Here is a 14,744-nt window from a genome sequence, read left to right on the forward strand (position 1 = left end):
AGCAGGAGGTGGGAGGATGGTGTATGGGCCTCAGCTGAGGCCAGGAGGCTGGGGGGGGAGGCAGGCAGGGTCGGCGGAGCCTCTGGGGCCCCCACAGGCTGGCTTTCCTCCTGTGGCTGCCCCTGGCCACTCTGCAGCCCTGGGCACCTTATGCAGCCCCTGCTGGCCTCCTGGGCTTCCCGGGCTGTAGCTGTGGGTAATGTCAACCGCCCGGGGCCACCAGGGAGCCCAGATCAGCCCCTCCCCTGCGTGCTCAGTGGCTGAGTGACATTCAGCGCATGATCCGCGATGGTCAGTCCTGCCTGGAAATGCCCAGGGAGCCTGGGGGAGACCTCACACCTGCCTGTGTCAAGCCCGGATGAAGGGGAGCCAGGACCCGGGCTCCTGAGTGGAGTCCCACACTAGTAGAGGCTACGTGGACTCCTTGCCCATCAAAATCCTAAGCAGGGAGTCTGTCCTTGAAGGGCCAACATTGGCCAAGCTCCCCAGCTGCAAGACCATCCCCAATCAAGAGGGTCCCTTGGAGGATGGGGACAGCGGCGCACACGTGTCATCCCAGCAGCTTGGGAGGCTGAGGCAGGAGGATCGCAAGGTGGAGGCCAGCCTCAGCCACTTAGCAAGGCCCTCAGCAGCTCAGGGAGACCCTGTCTCTAAATAAAATAGAAAAAGGGCTGGGGACGGGGCTCAGGGGTTGAGTGTCCCTGGATTTAGTCCCTGGCGGGGGGTCCTTGGCAGGGCAAAGTCTGGGGCGCAGAGTTCCAGTCCCTGATGGTCAAGGTGGAATTGCGAGACTAGTCTCAGGTCATCCAAGTTACTGACCATGGGGTTGCCCCCAAGCCCTTGGGGTCAGAATCTGCGCTTACCAAGGTCCCCAAGGCGTGGGTTAAATCCTGCCTCAACAGGACAGGTCGGGAGCCTCTGCTCTGAGCTACGGAGGCTCAGCCAGACTACACGTGGGACCGTCCATGAGTCTCCAAAAGGGTCAGGCGCTGTTGATTTTTTTTTAATTTTGGGGGACGATCCTAGGCATTGAACCCAGGGGCACTTAACCACTGAGCTTTGTCCCCAGCCCTTTATATATGCATTTTTTGAAACAGGGTCTCCCTGAGTTGCTCAGGGCCTCGCTAAGTGGCTGAGGCTGGCCTCTACCTTGCGATCCTCCTGCCTCAGCCTCCCGAGCTGCTAACGTCTGTGCTTCTGTTAGGCTCTGAGCCTGGGAAGTCCAGCTCAAAGGGATTCCAGAGGGCCTCCTGATGCCTGCCCTTCTGCAGCTCCCCCCACCTCTGGCCACGTGTCCACAAGCAAGGAAAACCCGCAGCCAGGAGTTTTTAGCAAAAATGTTTAATCTCTCCTTAATGTGTGTGTATTTACAAGTACTAAATTTGAAGAACAGTAAAATAGGAAATAGGCGGATATTTACACACCCGAGGGCTGAGTACCAGTCAGCTATGCTGCTTCTAGAGAAGCCAGGGCCGAGGGCCGGTCAGCTCGGCCGCCCAAGGGACCATTCTTCTTTTGGGTGGGGTGGGGGCTTCTGCGGCGTTAAGGGACAGCTAATTGTGGGCGTCGTCTTAAAAATATCTCTCTCTCTCTCTCTAAATATATCTATTCTAGCTTGGGTAGCACCAACGGCGTGAGCCATCAGATCCAGAACTTGGGGACAAATGGGGACAGGGACCTCAGTGAGGGAAACCGGGGGACCAGGGCCGGGGAGGGCAGGGCAGGGTGGCAGGGCCTGTGCCTGGGACTCGATGCCAGGTGTCGCAGGCACCCTGGGCCCCTCGTCCATGTGTCCCCTCGGGTGCAGGGGACACGGGCCAGGTGGCCGGGCAGTGCTGACGAGCTCGAGGTATATCAAGGGCCGGGGACAGGCCTGCGCGTGGGCACCCCGGGGTGAGGGGGACGGTGGGGAGCCAGGTGGGGTGGGCGGGGCTCTGAGCAGCAGGTGGCCTCGCAGGTCCCCCGCCAGGTTGCGCTGGAGTGTGGCTGGGGTCGGTTCCTGGGCCTGCAGAGTGGCCCCAGAAGCAAAATGGGTATTAAACTCAGGGACACTTCACCACGGAGCCACCATCCACCTGTCCCCTCTCCAGAGCTGGGTCAGAGTCCCTGGCAGGAGGCCCTGGGAGGTGACCGGTGGTGCTGGGGCCCAGGACAACTATAGGAGGAGAGGCCACAGGCCCAAGTGCGAGGCCCGGCAGGAAGGGGCGGCCCCGGGGACCCCGGGCTGCCATTCTGGGGACAGCTCGGGGACATCGGCTGGACCGATCGCATGTAAACAGATAGGCTAAAGTGCAGGTGTCGCCCGGCTGGCCCGTCCCCACGGCCACCTGGGCCCGGGGCAGCCTGGCAGCTGGGTGATGGCCCAGCTCCCCGGGGTGCCCCGAGATGGAGGGCGGGAAGGGACCGGGGGACTGAAGGTGACACGGAGCAAGGACCCCGCGGCTGGGGCAGAACTGGAAGAACTGGGGACTCTGGGCTGGAGCCAGCGTCCAGGGAAGACTTGGGGGACACGGAGGCCCGGGCACGAGCCGGGATGGAGGAGGGGACCCAGGGGGGGGTCCTGGCCCACTCAAGGGACTGCCGGGAAACAGCCCGTCTGAAGGACGACCAGCCTCTGCTCTGGTCCCCGAGTCTGCCCAGGGAGTGAGCCCACACCCACGGTGGACTGGGGACCGCGGTGGCCAGAGCTCAGGCTGGTGGGGACCAGGGTGCCCAAGCCCCGCTGGGCGCCCCGTGGGGTGGGGGGCTCCCTGAGACAGAAGTTCACCCTCTTGTCACCGACCCCGAGGGGCGGCTTCCGACCTGATGTCCACTGGCTCACGCTGCTTAGGAGGGGGGGGACACCGAGGTGGCAGCCCAAGGGGGTGCGGGGCCTGCGCGTCCCCGGTGCCCAGGGTGGGTCTGGCCACAGTTAGCTGTCCCTTAAAGTCCGTGAGAATCTTTAGTACCATCGAAAAAGTGAACCTGGGGATGGGACGGGCCACTTGGCCGCTGTGTGTTTGTGACCAAGGGACTGATCCCTCTCAAAAATCAAATTAAAGTTCCAAAGGAAACACGGGTCTTCTAACCACCTCTATGTTCAACACTTGCAGTTTGGAAAGGTCAACGCAGACTACACGCTACACGATCATGCAAACCGGGGCCGGGGTGGCGGGCTGCGTGTCCCCCGGGAGTGCACACGCGTGGCCCGGCCCCGGGACCTGGGCCACCTTCCCCACCGCCCTGACGTTTCATCTAAGTTGCTCTTGGGACCTTGTGGGGTCCTCTCCGTGGACGGCCCGGCCCCACGGGTGGGGCCACATATATATATACAGACAGACATATATATATATGTACAGGTCTGTCACCCAACTCGTCCTGTCGCTCACGGAGGGCATGGGCGGGCCGCGGCCGACCTCGAGTCCCTCGGGCACTGCAGGTCCACTGCTCTCTCGGGCCTGAAGGGACCCAGGCTGCGGGGTGGCCCTGGGGCTCCCCAAACAGATGCAGCAGGGTTTCTTGTTGCAAAATCAAATCGGTCCCCGGGTGTCCGACGGCTCTGGAGGGGCCAGATGCTGCTGAGAGCCGGACTGGAAGCTGCTTGGTGGGGGCTGGGGCGGGGAGGCCGCAGAGGGAGGCCGAAGAAGGAGGCCGCAGAGGGAGGCCACAGAGGGAGGCCGGAGGCCATGGCCTGCTGCCTCCAGGAGCCCACCCTGTGGGTGGCCCGGAGCCTGGCGCCGGAGCAGGGCTGGAGGGGAATAAATAACGGGAGCATGCGCCCTGTGACCGGAGCCCCAGCCCGGTGGCTCCCAGAGGCACGGTCCTGAGGACAGAGAGGGGTCGCCTAGTCCGCCAGTCACTCGGGGGCTGGGAGTGGCGCCCCCTCCATGGGAGGGGACGGCCTCTCTGCAGGGCAGGTGGACGTGGCCCTCCGGCTCGGCCGCGCACAGCACGCGGTGAATCTGACCTTGGCCGTGGGCAGCAGGCTCGGCTGGGCGTGGAGGCCGCGGGGTCTCGCTCCTCCTCTGGCTGCCACCAGGTCCCAGGGACCCCCAGACTCTGCGCGCTGGTGGCAGCCCCCATCCTGTCCTTCCGCAGTGGGCCAGGCTGGCCGCCCCTCGTCCTGGAGGGCTCGGCCTTAGACCACGGCCACTCAGAGGCCACCTCATTCTCCCACGAAGGCCACTGGGCAGCTCTTGCCAGGTGGCCAAGGTCCCTGGGCAGGGCCGCCAGCCTGGCTCTCCGGGCCCCGGGGCGGGCAGCCCGGGCACAGAGGTGGCGCGGTGGGCACGTGGGCACGGTCACTTCCACACCCAGGAAAACGGCCCCAGGAAGCAGGGAGGGGCCTGCGCCCTGGCGCTCCGCAGCTGGGCCAGGGCTGTCCCCCGGTCCCCACGCCAGAGCCCTCTCCTCCACTCCTGCCGGCGGTCACCAGCTGGGCTCAGCTGCTGAGGGCCATGGTGTCTACCACCTGCTCCAGCTTGCTCCGCAGCCGCTGCCGCCGCGCCTGCTCGTCCTTCTCCAGGGCCGCCAGGATCTGTGGGTCAGGGTCAGGGTCAAGGTCTGGGTTGGGGTCAGGGTCAGGATTAGGGTCAGGGGCGGGACTGGCCGCCCCTAAGGTGGGGCAGCAACAGTCACACTAGGTGACCGGCCTCTGAGCGTGCCACCAGGGCCCTCCTGGGCACTCCTTCTGTATTTTCTCTGCAGGGCGGACAGCCAGCAGGCCTTCAGCCCACCTGTATCCCTGTGGTGCTGAGCACAGACCCAGGGCCTCATGTGCCAGGCGAGCGCTCTGCCCTGAGCCCCAGCCCAGCCCTCTGGCCACTCCTGGCCCATATGACAGTACCCTGTCCACAGCAGCTCTGGAGTAGACACTGGGGGGTCCCTCCGTTCCCAGCTGTGGGGAGCAGGCTCCAGCCTGCACAGCCCTGGACCCCAGGGAGCAGAAGGCCCCCACATGGCAGGCTCGCTCCCCTCCTGGGGTGTCACAACAGCCCCTCCTGTCCTACTCTCCACTTTGGCACTGTGGAGGTCACCTGCAACCCCTGGCTCTCAGGTCACCTGCTCGAGGACTCCCCACCTCTCAGGAGTCTCATGCGGGAGCCCAGGGCTCGGGCTGTCCCCTCCATTGCCCGAGACATGCCCCTGGTCACCCTCTCTGAGCCTCAGCCTGAAGGCCCCTCTGTTGCTGGGTGACCTGGGACCCAGTGCGGGTCTGAGCCTGCAGCTCCCCACACCCAAAGAGCCTGACCCCAGGCCCCAGACCCACGCCTCCCGGGGTGGCCTCTGCCACCTGTCTGGGCAGGCCAGCCTGGGCCCTTCCCCCACAGAATGCACCTGCGTCGCAGCTCGGAACCCAACAGGGCTCACCTGCTCTCTGCGGCTAAGCCTGAGCCCCCCCAAGCCTGCCCACCAGGGGTGGCCTCGTCTTGCTGCCCATGGTTCAGTCCCGTGGCCTCCCATGGAACCCAGTGCCTGGGCATAGGCTGCCCTGTCCTGTCCTGGGGTCCTGTGTGCCCACCAGATGCATCCCAGGAGACAGTCCTCCATAAGGGACATCTTGAAGAACCCAGGCTCCCTGTGCCCAACTCGGGGATGTCCACCAAGCCCAGTGAACCCTGTCACGGGTCTTGCAGGAGTGTCAGGAGGGACCCACATTCTCCCGCTGGGAAGGCCACGCCACCCGGTCTCCCAGGCTCCCTGCCCTGTGTGTCCCCCTGGGACCAGTGCTGTTGCGAGCCCAGAACTCCTGCTCCCTGGTATGGCCCCTGCCGCCACAGGGCACTAGGGCTGCCGGGGGCCGCGCGTGGAGGGGCCTGGTGGGCTGAGATGCGGGGCGCGGGGCTCACCTCGTCCTTGTACTTGGTGATGTAGGAGTAGATCTCGTGCAGGGCGCTCATGCTGTTGAACTGGCTCAGGTGCAGCCGCGACTGCTCTGCCAGGTACGCGCTCATGTCCTGGTCACTGATGGCGGGCATCTTGGCGATGTCAGCATAGTACCTTCCAGAAGGCAGTGGGGCAAGTGAGTGAGAGGGTCCCAGCCCCCAGGGCCCAAGCCGGCCCCCAAGGCCCAAGCCCCGCCCCCAAGGCCCAAGCCCCGCCCCCAAGGCCAAGCCCCACCCAAGGCCCAAGGCCTGCCCCAAGCCCCGCCCCCAAGGCCCAAACCCCGCCCCAAGGCCAAGCCCTGCCCCTAAAGCCCAAGCCCCGCCCCCAAGACCCAGGCCCGCCCCCAAGGCCAAGCCCCACCCAAGGCCCAAGCCCCGCCCCAAGCCCCACCCCAAGGCCCAAGCCCCGCCCCAAGACCCACCCCAAGGCCCAAGCCCCGCCCTCAAGGCCCAAGCCCCGCCCCAAGGCCCAAAACCCGCCCCAAGGCCAAGCCCTGCCCCTAAGACCCAAGCCCCGCCCCCAAGACAAGCCCCACCCAAGGCCCAAGCCCCGCCCCAAGACCCACCCCAAGGCCCAAGCCCCGCCCCAAGACCCACCCCAAGGCCCAAGCCCCGCCCTCAAGGCCCAAGCCCCGCCCCAAGGCCCAAAACCCGCCCCAAGGCCAAGCCCCACCCCAAGGCCCAAGCCCCGCCCCCAAGGCCCAAACCCCGCCCCAAGGCCCAAAACCCGCCCCAAGGCCAAGCCCCACCCCAAGGCCCAAGCCCCGCCCCCAAGGCCCAAACCCCGCCCCAAGGCCAAGCCCTGCCCCTAAGACCCAAGGCCCGCCCCCAAGGCCAAGCCCCACCCCAAGGCCCAAGCCCCACCCCAAGGCCCAAGCCCCGCCCCCAAGGCCCAAAACCCGCCCCAAGTCCAAGCCCTGCCCCTAAGACCCAAGCCCCGCCCCCAAGACAAGCCCCACCCAAGGCCCAAGCCCCGCCCCAAGGCCCAAGGCCTGCCCCAAGCCCCGCCCCCAAGGCCCAAGGCCCGTCCCCAAGTGCCCGGTGGCCCACCTCTCCACCCAGCTCTTGTAGTTGGGGATGTCCTTGGCGTAGAGCAGCTTGTTGGAGGGCGAGTCCTTGCCCAGCTTGTGCTCCGACGTGGAGCAGGAGTCCATGAAAGTCTGGGCCACGACGGACAGACAGGCGTCCGTGATGCTGTTCTTGTGGATGTCGAACACAAACTGCGGGTTCTTGATCACGTTCACCCAGAAGCGCAGGGGCAGGCTGCGGGCGAGCAGGCACGGGCCTCCGGTCAGCTGGGCCGCCCCTCTGAACGGCACAGGGAAGGGACCGGCCAGCCATCTCGTGGCCCTCCCAACCCTGACCTCCAGGGACAGTGTGGAGTTCAAAGCAGATGAGGAAACAGAGGTCCAGAGTGGAGCAGCTGGTGCCTGCCAGAGTGCCCACCACTTGTAGCCTCCCAGAGCCTAACTGGGTGCTCAGATGTGCATTCGTCACCATCGTGGTCATGCACATGTGGTCACTTACAGGTGGACGTGTAGGCCCAGGGCCCTGAGGCCCACTGCAACACAGTGGCTTTCCCAGGGGCTGTGTGCTTGGCTTGCACCCCTGCTCCTGGCTGGGGACCCACCACTTGGCTCCAGTGCAGGACATACTCTGACCTCCGCCTACAACACCACCTCAAAGACTGCCACCAGCCGGGCCACCCAGGGGCTGTGTGTGGCTACGTGTAATCGAATGACGCTGAAAACTGGTTGGTGGCCCCAGGCACACACCAAGTGCTCAGCAGCCCCAGGCTGCGGCCACCACTCTGGCTGGCGTGGATGCAGGATGCTCCACACTGCAGGGCTGTCCTGCGTGGGCTGACTGATGCTGCGCTCCCCAGTGGACCCCGCCTTCCCGCTGCCAGGCTGCCCCTTCAGCACGGCCCAGGGGGGATCTCTGGGCCTCAGTCCTGACCAGGGTCCCATGGGCCGCACAGGGAGGGGCTGGGCTGCCTCCCAGGGTTAAGTGGCAGCCTGGAGGCCACCAGAGTCCTGGGAGGGGAGAGACCACCAACTGGGGAGGATGGAGAGGCACAGGTGACCTAGAAAGGAAGATGGCCAGAGGCCACCTAGAGTGCTAGGGCTCAAGGGGACGAGGCCAGGCAGGGTATGGCTGCGGGCCTAGCATGAGGGCACTGCTGGCCACGTGGACATAGAAACTAGTGGAGGCAGGGCTACAGGACCCACAGGAAGGAGGGTCACCCAACTACGCAGTGGGGACCCTCAGCCTCGCCAGATCCTTGAACCTGGCCTGGTCTTGCTCCAGACCCATCCCTCCACTAGGGCCAGGACTGACAGAGCACAGGGCTGCGCCAGTGACCAGGGCTCGCAGGACAGGGTGTACTGACCGGCCTTGGGGACGCTCAGAAGAGAGCAAGAGGCCTGCGAAGTCCAATGGTCAGGAGCCCTGGAGAGGGGCCTGCGGAGCTGGGCAGTCCACACCTGGGCAAAGAGGCCCTGGCCGCAGAAGGCAGGCCAGGCCCGAGGCGGGCATGGGAGGGGGCACCCTAGAGGACGCCCACCCAGAGGCTGGATACCTCTCCCCACCCAGGCTCACACATGGTGAGGTGCACAGGGGACCTCAGGGGCCTGTGGGGGTCCGGCTCGGGCTCACTGCCCTGAGGTTCCATGTTCTCAGCGCACAGCGGCCTGGGCCCGGGCACCGTGCTCAGTGCAGGACAAGGGTGCTGTGGCTGCCCCTGCCCTCTGTGGGGCACCTGCCTGCGCCCTGCCCCAGCTGCTCCTCTAAGGGCGCCCCAGCCACCCCCAAGCTGCCCCAGCTGCTCCTGCAGGCGGTGCACTGGCCCCGCCCCGGCCCCGCCCCAGGTGCTCCTATAGGTGGTGCACTGGGCACGCCCACTGAGGAGCACCGCCCTCCACTGGCCCCGCCCACACCACGCCTCAGCTGCTCCTGCAGGTGGTGCACTGGCCCCGCCCACACCCCCGCCCCAGCTGCTCCTGCAGGTGGTGCACTGGCCCCGCCCTCCAAGCAGCACTGCCCTCCACTGTCCCCGCCCTCTGAGGGGCCCCGCCCACGCCACGCCCCAGCTGCTTCTCTAAGAGTGCCCCACTCACCCCCAAGAGGCCCAGCTACTCCAGGAGGTGACCAACCGGCCCCTCCCTGCCCTCCGCAGGCCCCGCCCTCCGCAGACCCCGCCCTCCGAGGGGCACTGCCCCACCCGCCCCGGCTGCTCTCACCAGTTGCTCTTCCAGGTGTGGCGCACGTCGGCGTCGTGGATCTGGTGCTTGTCCGCCTGCTCGTCCAGGAAGTCGAACATGTACTTGATGGCCAGCGGCAGCGCCGAGCCCCGGTGCGCCGTGCTGAAGATGGTCTCGAACAGGTCATCCACGAACTTCTGCAGCGTGCCCTGCAGGGGAGGGACGGGCACCCAGAGCTCAGCGCCTGCCGCTGCCGCCCCGGGGAGGCCAGGCTGGCTGTGAGCGCTGTGGCCTCAGGCTGGGGCCCCACGCCTGCCCGCCGGACCCACCTTGGTGGCCAGCAGCCGCGTCAGGTAGATCTCCGAGACCATCTTGCTGCCCCGGTCGCCCTCGCGCTGGTCCAGGTGGTCGTGGTTCTTCACCAGGTGCCACAGCTTGGTGCCACTCTCCAGGTCGGGAGTGATCATGGGCGTGCGCGAGCGCAGGCTGTCGGGGCTGCTGGCCGTGCGCAGCATGCTCTCTGCGGGGACCAGGCCTGTCAGCAGGCGGAGCCCTGAGCCCTGTGCCACTCCCCACGGCCTGCCACAGCTGTCCCCCCATCCAAGAGCCGGGGACAGAGCCCCTGCCTCCCTGGCCGCTGGGCATGGCCAATCACGCACGAGACGCAGCTGAATGCACTTGGGGACACGCTGTTGGGGAAGGGGCACAGCCTCCAGTACTTAAGAGAAAGGCCAAGGGTGACGACGTCCCCTCCGCGTAGCAGAGCCCGGGGAGGTGTCCTCCCAGGCCCTGGGGCCCCCGCTGACTCCTCCCCCAGGCCCCCCCTCACCGTATCTGCTGAGGGACTTGGTGAAGGTGGAGGAGTTGGAGATGTTGTAGGCCGAGGTCTGCTTGGGCACCAGCGCCACTGAGGACCCGTCTGTCACCTGTGGGCAGAAGGAAGGGGCTACAATGAGTCCCCAGGGGACTAGACACCCTGCTGGGGACCTGAGTGACACCACTGCTACTGTCACCTTACCACTCTGAACATCAGTTTCCTCATCGAGACAGCTTCAGAGATATGGGGAGGACCCCAGGGGCCATGGGGGGCCTGGGACCGTCCACACAGGGACTTGGCCTCCTTTCCTCCGCCCCGGGCTGGTCATCTGGCAGCCGGGGGTCCTTCCCCGGCACCCGAGGGAAGCTGTGACAGGGGCAGACAGGCACCTGGTAGTGGGCCAGTGTGTTCAGCCTCTTCCAGTCATTGTCGATCTTGGTGGTGACGTCCTCGTCCTGCAGGATGATGCGGGCCATGCGACCCTGGCGCCACTCTGCAGGGAACAGGGCGCTGGAGGGCAGGACTCAGGGTCTAGGTCCCTCCCGATGCAGCCCCTCGACTCGGGGCTGGGGACAGGACTGTGGGGAGGGGCAGGGGCTTGCAGGGCTCTGGGTGAAGGGCCTTAAATACCAGAATATCGAGGGGTGAGGTCCCCCCTGGATCCCACTATGTGGGCAGCTTCCAGCCACTCCCAGCCGGAGATCTCTGCCCTTGGGGACCCCTTCCCCAGGCTCCAGGCCCTGCCCCAGCTGTTCTGGCCACATCTGCTGTGGGTCCCCAGAGCCCCATACCCCAACCCTCCCGTGGCCCTCCAGGGCTCCCCCTGACCCAGCCCACAAGCCAGAGGTCTCCGCTGTGGCCAGGAGAACCTGCCCCCACAAGCCCCCTTGGTGTCCCCACCAGTCATCCAGCTGGACTGAGGCCCTGCGCAGACCCCTCCCCCAAGGCCTGGCCTGGGGATCCTGGAGCCACCTCCCTCTCCTCCGCCTGGGCACACACAGGGCCCCTGCCCAGAACCCACTGACCACCACGTGGCTGGCAGGAGGCCCGCCTGCTCACCGAGGTCCATGTCCCCAGCCTTGGGCCGCTGGGAGTAGGGCACCCCCTTGTACACGGCGTCTAGCAGCTTCTCCTTGACCTGCGTCACCGTGTCACAGTTGAGACCCTTCACGGGCACCTCGGGCGCGTTCTCGTTCTCGGGGTTCACGCAGTTCAGGGTCTGCAGGGGAGGGTGGCCCGGGGGACATCAGCCTGTGTCAGCCCGGCTCCCTTGGGCGTCGCCTGGACGGGCTCTGGGGAGCGCGTGGAGCGGCGACAGGGACAGGCGGGGTGGTCCTCACCAGGGTCTTGTAGTCGATCTGCTGGCGGATGAGCTTGTCCTCGCTCAGGGAGTAGCGGGCCTCGCCCGTGATGGCGTCGATGGGGCCCTTCTCCATCTGCTGCTTGATGGCGCAGTAGAGCATGAACAGGGGCTCCCCGGCGCACTCCTGCAGGAGGGGTCGGGGGGCGTCGTGAGGCCGCGATCCCGGGCTCCCCAAAAGCCCTCCGCCCTCCCAACGCCCTCCCTGTGGCTCCCGGGCCAACGGAAACAAGTGTCCCCTTCTCAGAGCGAGTGTGTCCCCGTTGCCAAAGCCCCGGGAAGACGGCAGGAAAATCAATGCGCGACGCAGACCCGGCACCTCATGAATATGCATGAGCGCGCCCTAAATAAATCATAAATCCGGAGCCCAGGAGATGCCCGGATGTGTTCAGCCACGCAGGGCTCGGGGGAGTCGGGGGCAGGTCCACAGCACCCTGCAGACCCCGGGGGACCAGAGCCACCCGCATCCCACTCGCCGATCTCAGGACACAGCCTCCCCCAGGAAGCCCCCCGTGGCCCATTGCAAGGGTGGACGCTGCACCCCACACTCTGGGGGGGGCTGTGATCTGCTAGATGTCGGGAACCCCCCTGGCTGGGATCTCTGGCTGCTCAGAAAAACGATCCCCAGGCATCTAAGGGTGCCCCCGGGGCAGCAGGGGTCCACAGCCCGGGCCAGAGCCACTGGCAAAGCCTCCCAGGCACCGTGCACCTGCTGCCCCCACTCCTGACCCCACCTCAGACGCTGTCCCTACCCCTGCACCCAGGTCCTCACAGCCCTTCCGCGAGGAACCTGTCCTGATGCCCCTGGAGAGGAAGCTGCCCAGGACGGGGCACCCTGGTGGGTTTGGGTGGAGGTCCCCCACTCCTGATCTGAATGAATGAAACCACTCGCCTGCGCCTGCACCTGCACCTTGCAGGGCCTGGGCTGGCTGTGTCCCCTCCCTGCACAAGCGGGTCCCCACAGGGCCTGGGCTCAGGGTCCTCCGCAGGTCTGGGCCACCCGGTGGAGTGCAGATGATGCTGTGCCCCAGGTGGGCAGCTCAGGCCGTGCTACCTCCCCCCCCCGGGGGCCCTGGCAAACAGACAGTGGCTCCTGTAACCAGATGCTCCGGGCACCTCGTTAGCATCTGCAGTAATTAAAGAGACAGCTGCTAAGGAGCGGCCACAAACATAGATCATCCGGAGACCTTCCAACAACACGCCTGTCTGAAATTATGTTTCACTTGCAAACTTGGCTTCATTAAGCAGGCTGGAAGGAGGAAGGAAGCGGAGATCAGCCACCCTGCCGTCAGGAACCGCCTCTCTGCCTGGGGACACCATCTGATGGGAGAGAGTGAGGCCCGAGACTTCTGGGGTTTCCCTAGATGCCTGTCAGAGGGTTCTGCCAGACCTGGACCTTGCAGAGGGTACAAATGGCATTACTACAGCCTCGGAGGGTCAGAGATGGGAGGCCACAGGGCCCACAGTCACTCAGTGAACATCTCAAGGCGCCAGGATTCGAACCCAGAGCCATCTCACATCAATGCACCTGCCCCTTCAATTCCAGGGGTTCTCAGGAAAGGCTCCGGTGGAGCCAGTGGTTCACTCCTGATCAGGTGCCGCCCTCCACGCCAGCCCCAAGCACTTCCATGACACGGGCACAGAGGGTGTGAGGAGATCGGAGGCTGCAGAGGAGGGAGGCTCAGAACCTAAGAACTCCAGAGACCACGACCTTTCCCTCCTGGACAGAGGTTCATATGTGGTGGGGGGCTCAGACCCTCCGGAATGCACAGAAACTACCAGATGAAAAGTGCCACTTTTCGAAGAAAAAGAAACCCCAGTAGAGACAGTTCAATACAGGATGGTTAGTCAAGAGATTCTCCGCTTGGGGCAAAGAAATCCAGATAATCCCTACCTCACTCCATAGACAAGTAAAAATCGTTTCTTGGCAATCGTAGGGGTTGTAAAAATGGAAAGTGGGTATTATTTAAACTCTCCTACAATATGCTAAAACAAGGAACTCTAGAAACACACAAAGGATCAAAACAGGTGTTTGCAATCCTGACTTCAAAGAAAACACAAAGGTGCCCAGCCAGGCATGTGAAAAGATGCACGAGTTACTAGACATGGTGGTGAGTGTCTGTAAACCCAGAGACTTGGGAGGCTGAGGCAGGAGGATTGCAAGTTGGAGGCCAGCCTCAGCAACTGAGGGAGACTCTGAACAATTTAGGGAGACCCTGCGTCAAAATAAAATATCAAAAGGGCTGGGGATGTGGCTCAGTGGTTAAGTGCCCCTGGGTTTGATCCCTGGTACCAAAATAAGAACATAAATAAAATTTTGAAAAATGAATTTCCCTCCTTTTTTTAAGGCAGGATAATACTCCACTGTATACCGTTGTATAAAACTGTCTTCTTTTATCTGCTGGGGGTATGTCCCCAGGTCCCCAGGAGGTGTCTGAGACCTTGAGCAGAACCAAACCCTACACACACAGTGTTTTCTCAACACAATCCAAGTCCCTTCTTGCGTAAGTGTAGCCATTCATTACTTGCAGTAAATGTGTCTAAACCGTCACATAGGTTCGGAGCTTTCTGTCGTGACTCACCATCATCAACGGGGACACATTTTCTGTTCATGTCATCCACACACAGATGTGACACCTTTTCATCTTAACTAAGCCCTTATCACGCACAGTAGCTGCAACTTTTGCAGTTTGAGGTGAGATAGCAAAACTAGAGCGCGTTTCTTTTTTCTTCGCGATTTCACGGATAAAAAATTGTCACCATAAGTCTTTGCAACCTCAGCATACAAATTCTTTCTTTCCATATTGAGAATTGGTGCTTCAAGGAAGCACTTTACAGTTTCTCTTTGGGAGAGTAAGTAAAATAAGGTCACGTGAACACAAGTACTGCTAGACAGTTGATGTGATAACCAAGATGGCTACTCAGTAACTAACGGGAGAGTAGCATATACAGGGTGGATACACCGGACAAAGGCAGAATCAAGTTCCAGGAAGGACATGTGAGATTCCATCCTGCTTCTCAGATGGCAGGCAATTTAAAACTTACTAATTGCTTATTTCTACAGTTTTCCATAGATTATCTTCAGGCTGCACTCGACCACAGGTAACAGAAACTAAGAAAAGTCAAAGAGTACATAAGGAGACTACGGTATCGACCACATTTTGCTTACGTCTTCATCTTCTGCTGGACGCACGGACTCCCTGCCCATTATGCTAAGTTGAAATAGGTCATGGTTCCACTTATATACGGAGCCCAGAGCAGTCAAAGGCACATAGACAGGAAAGCCCAGTGGTATCTGCCGGGGCTGAGGGGCAGGGGAGGAGGGAGAAGATAGTATCGAAGGGGGACAAAGTTTCAATCTTATAAAAGGAAGCGTTCTGGTTCTGTGGATGAGTGTCATTTAATACCCGCCGACTCTACACTTAAAAACAGTTAAGATGGTGAACACAGGCCAAGGGCAGTGGTCACACCTGTAATCCCAGTGGCTCAGGAGGCTGAGG

The 14,744-nt window shown here is 63.3% G+C and overlaps 1 protein-coding gene across 3 annotated transcripts in view; it reads right to left on the reverse strand.

Annotated features, from left to right (window-relative positions):
• Positions 1-1,341: 1,341 nt before the first annotated feature.
• Positions 1,342-14,744, reverse strand: part of PLXNA1 (plexin A1) — a 46,192-nt gene continuing 32,789 nt past the window's right edge. The window contains exons 23-31 of one of the 3 annotated variants that reach the window (XM_081276328.1): positions 11,225-11,371; positions 10,944-11,103; positions 10,274-10,377; positions 9,897-9,993; positions 9,397-9,602; positions 9,107-9,276; positions 6,915-7,127; positions 5,829-5,979; positions 1,342-4,516 (exon numbers count right to left, since the gene is read on the reverse strand). In XM_081276328.1, the coding sequence (XP_081132454.1) occupies positions 4,421-4,516; positions 5,829-5,979; positions 6,915-7,127; positions 9,107-9,276; positions 9,397-9,602; positions 9,897-9,993; positions 10,274-10,377; positions 10,944-11,103; positions 11,225-11,371 (1,344 nt within the window). In that variant the 3' untranslated portion in view covers positions 1,342-4,420. The remainder of the gene's footprint in view (positions 4,517-5,828; positions 5,980-6,914; positions 7,128-9,106; positions 9,277-9,396; positions 9,603-9,896; positions 9,994-10,273; positions 10,378-10,943; positions 11,104-11,224; positions 11,372-14,744) is intronic. The other 2 variants (XM_081276329.1, XM_081276327.1) reach the window with 2 other exon arrangements.

The sequence above is a fragment of the Spermophilus citellus genome (genome assembly GCF_964194105.1).
Source record: "Spermophilus citellus genome assembly, chromosome: 19".
In the NCBI taxonomy this organism is placed as follows: Eukaryota; Metazoa; Chordata; class Mammalia; order Rodentia; family Sciuridae; genus Spermophilus; species Spermophilus citellus.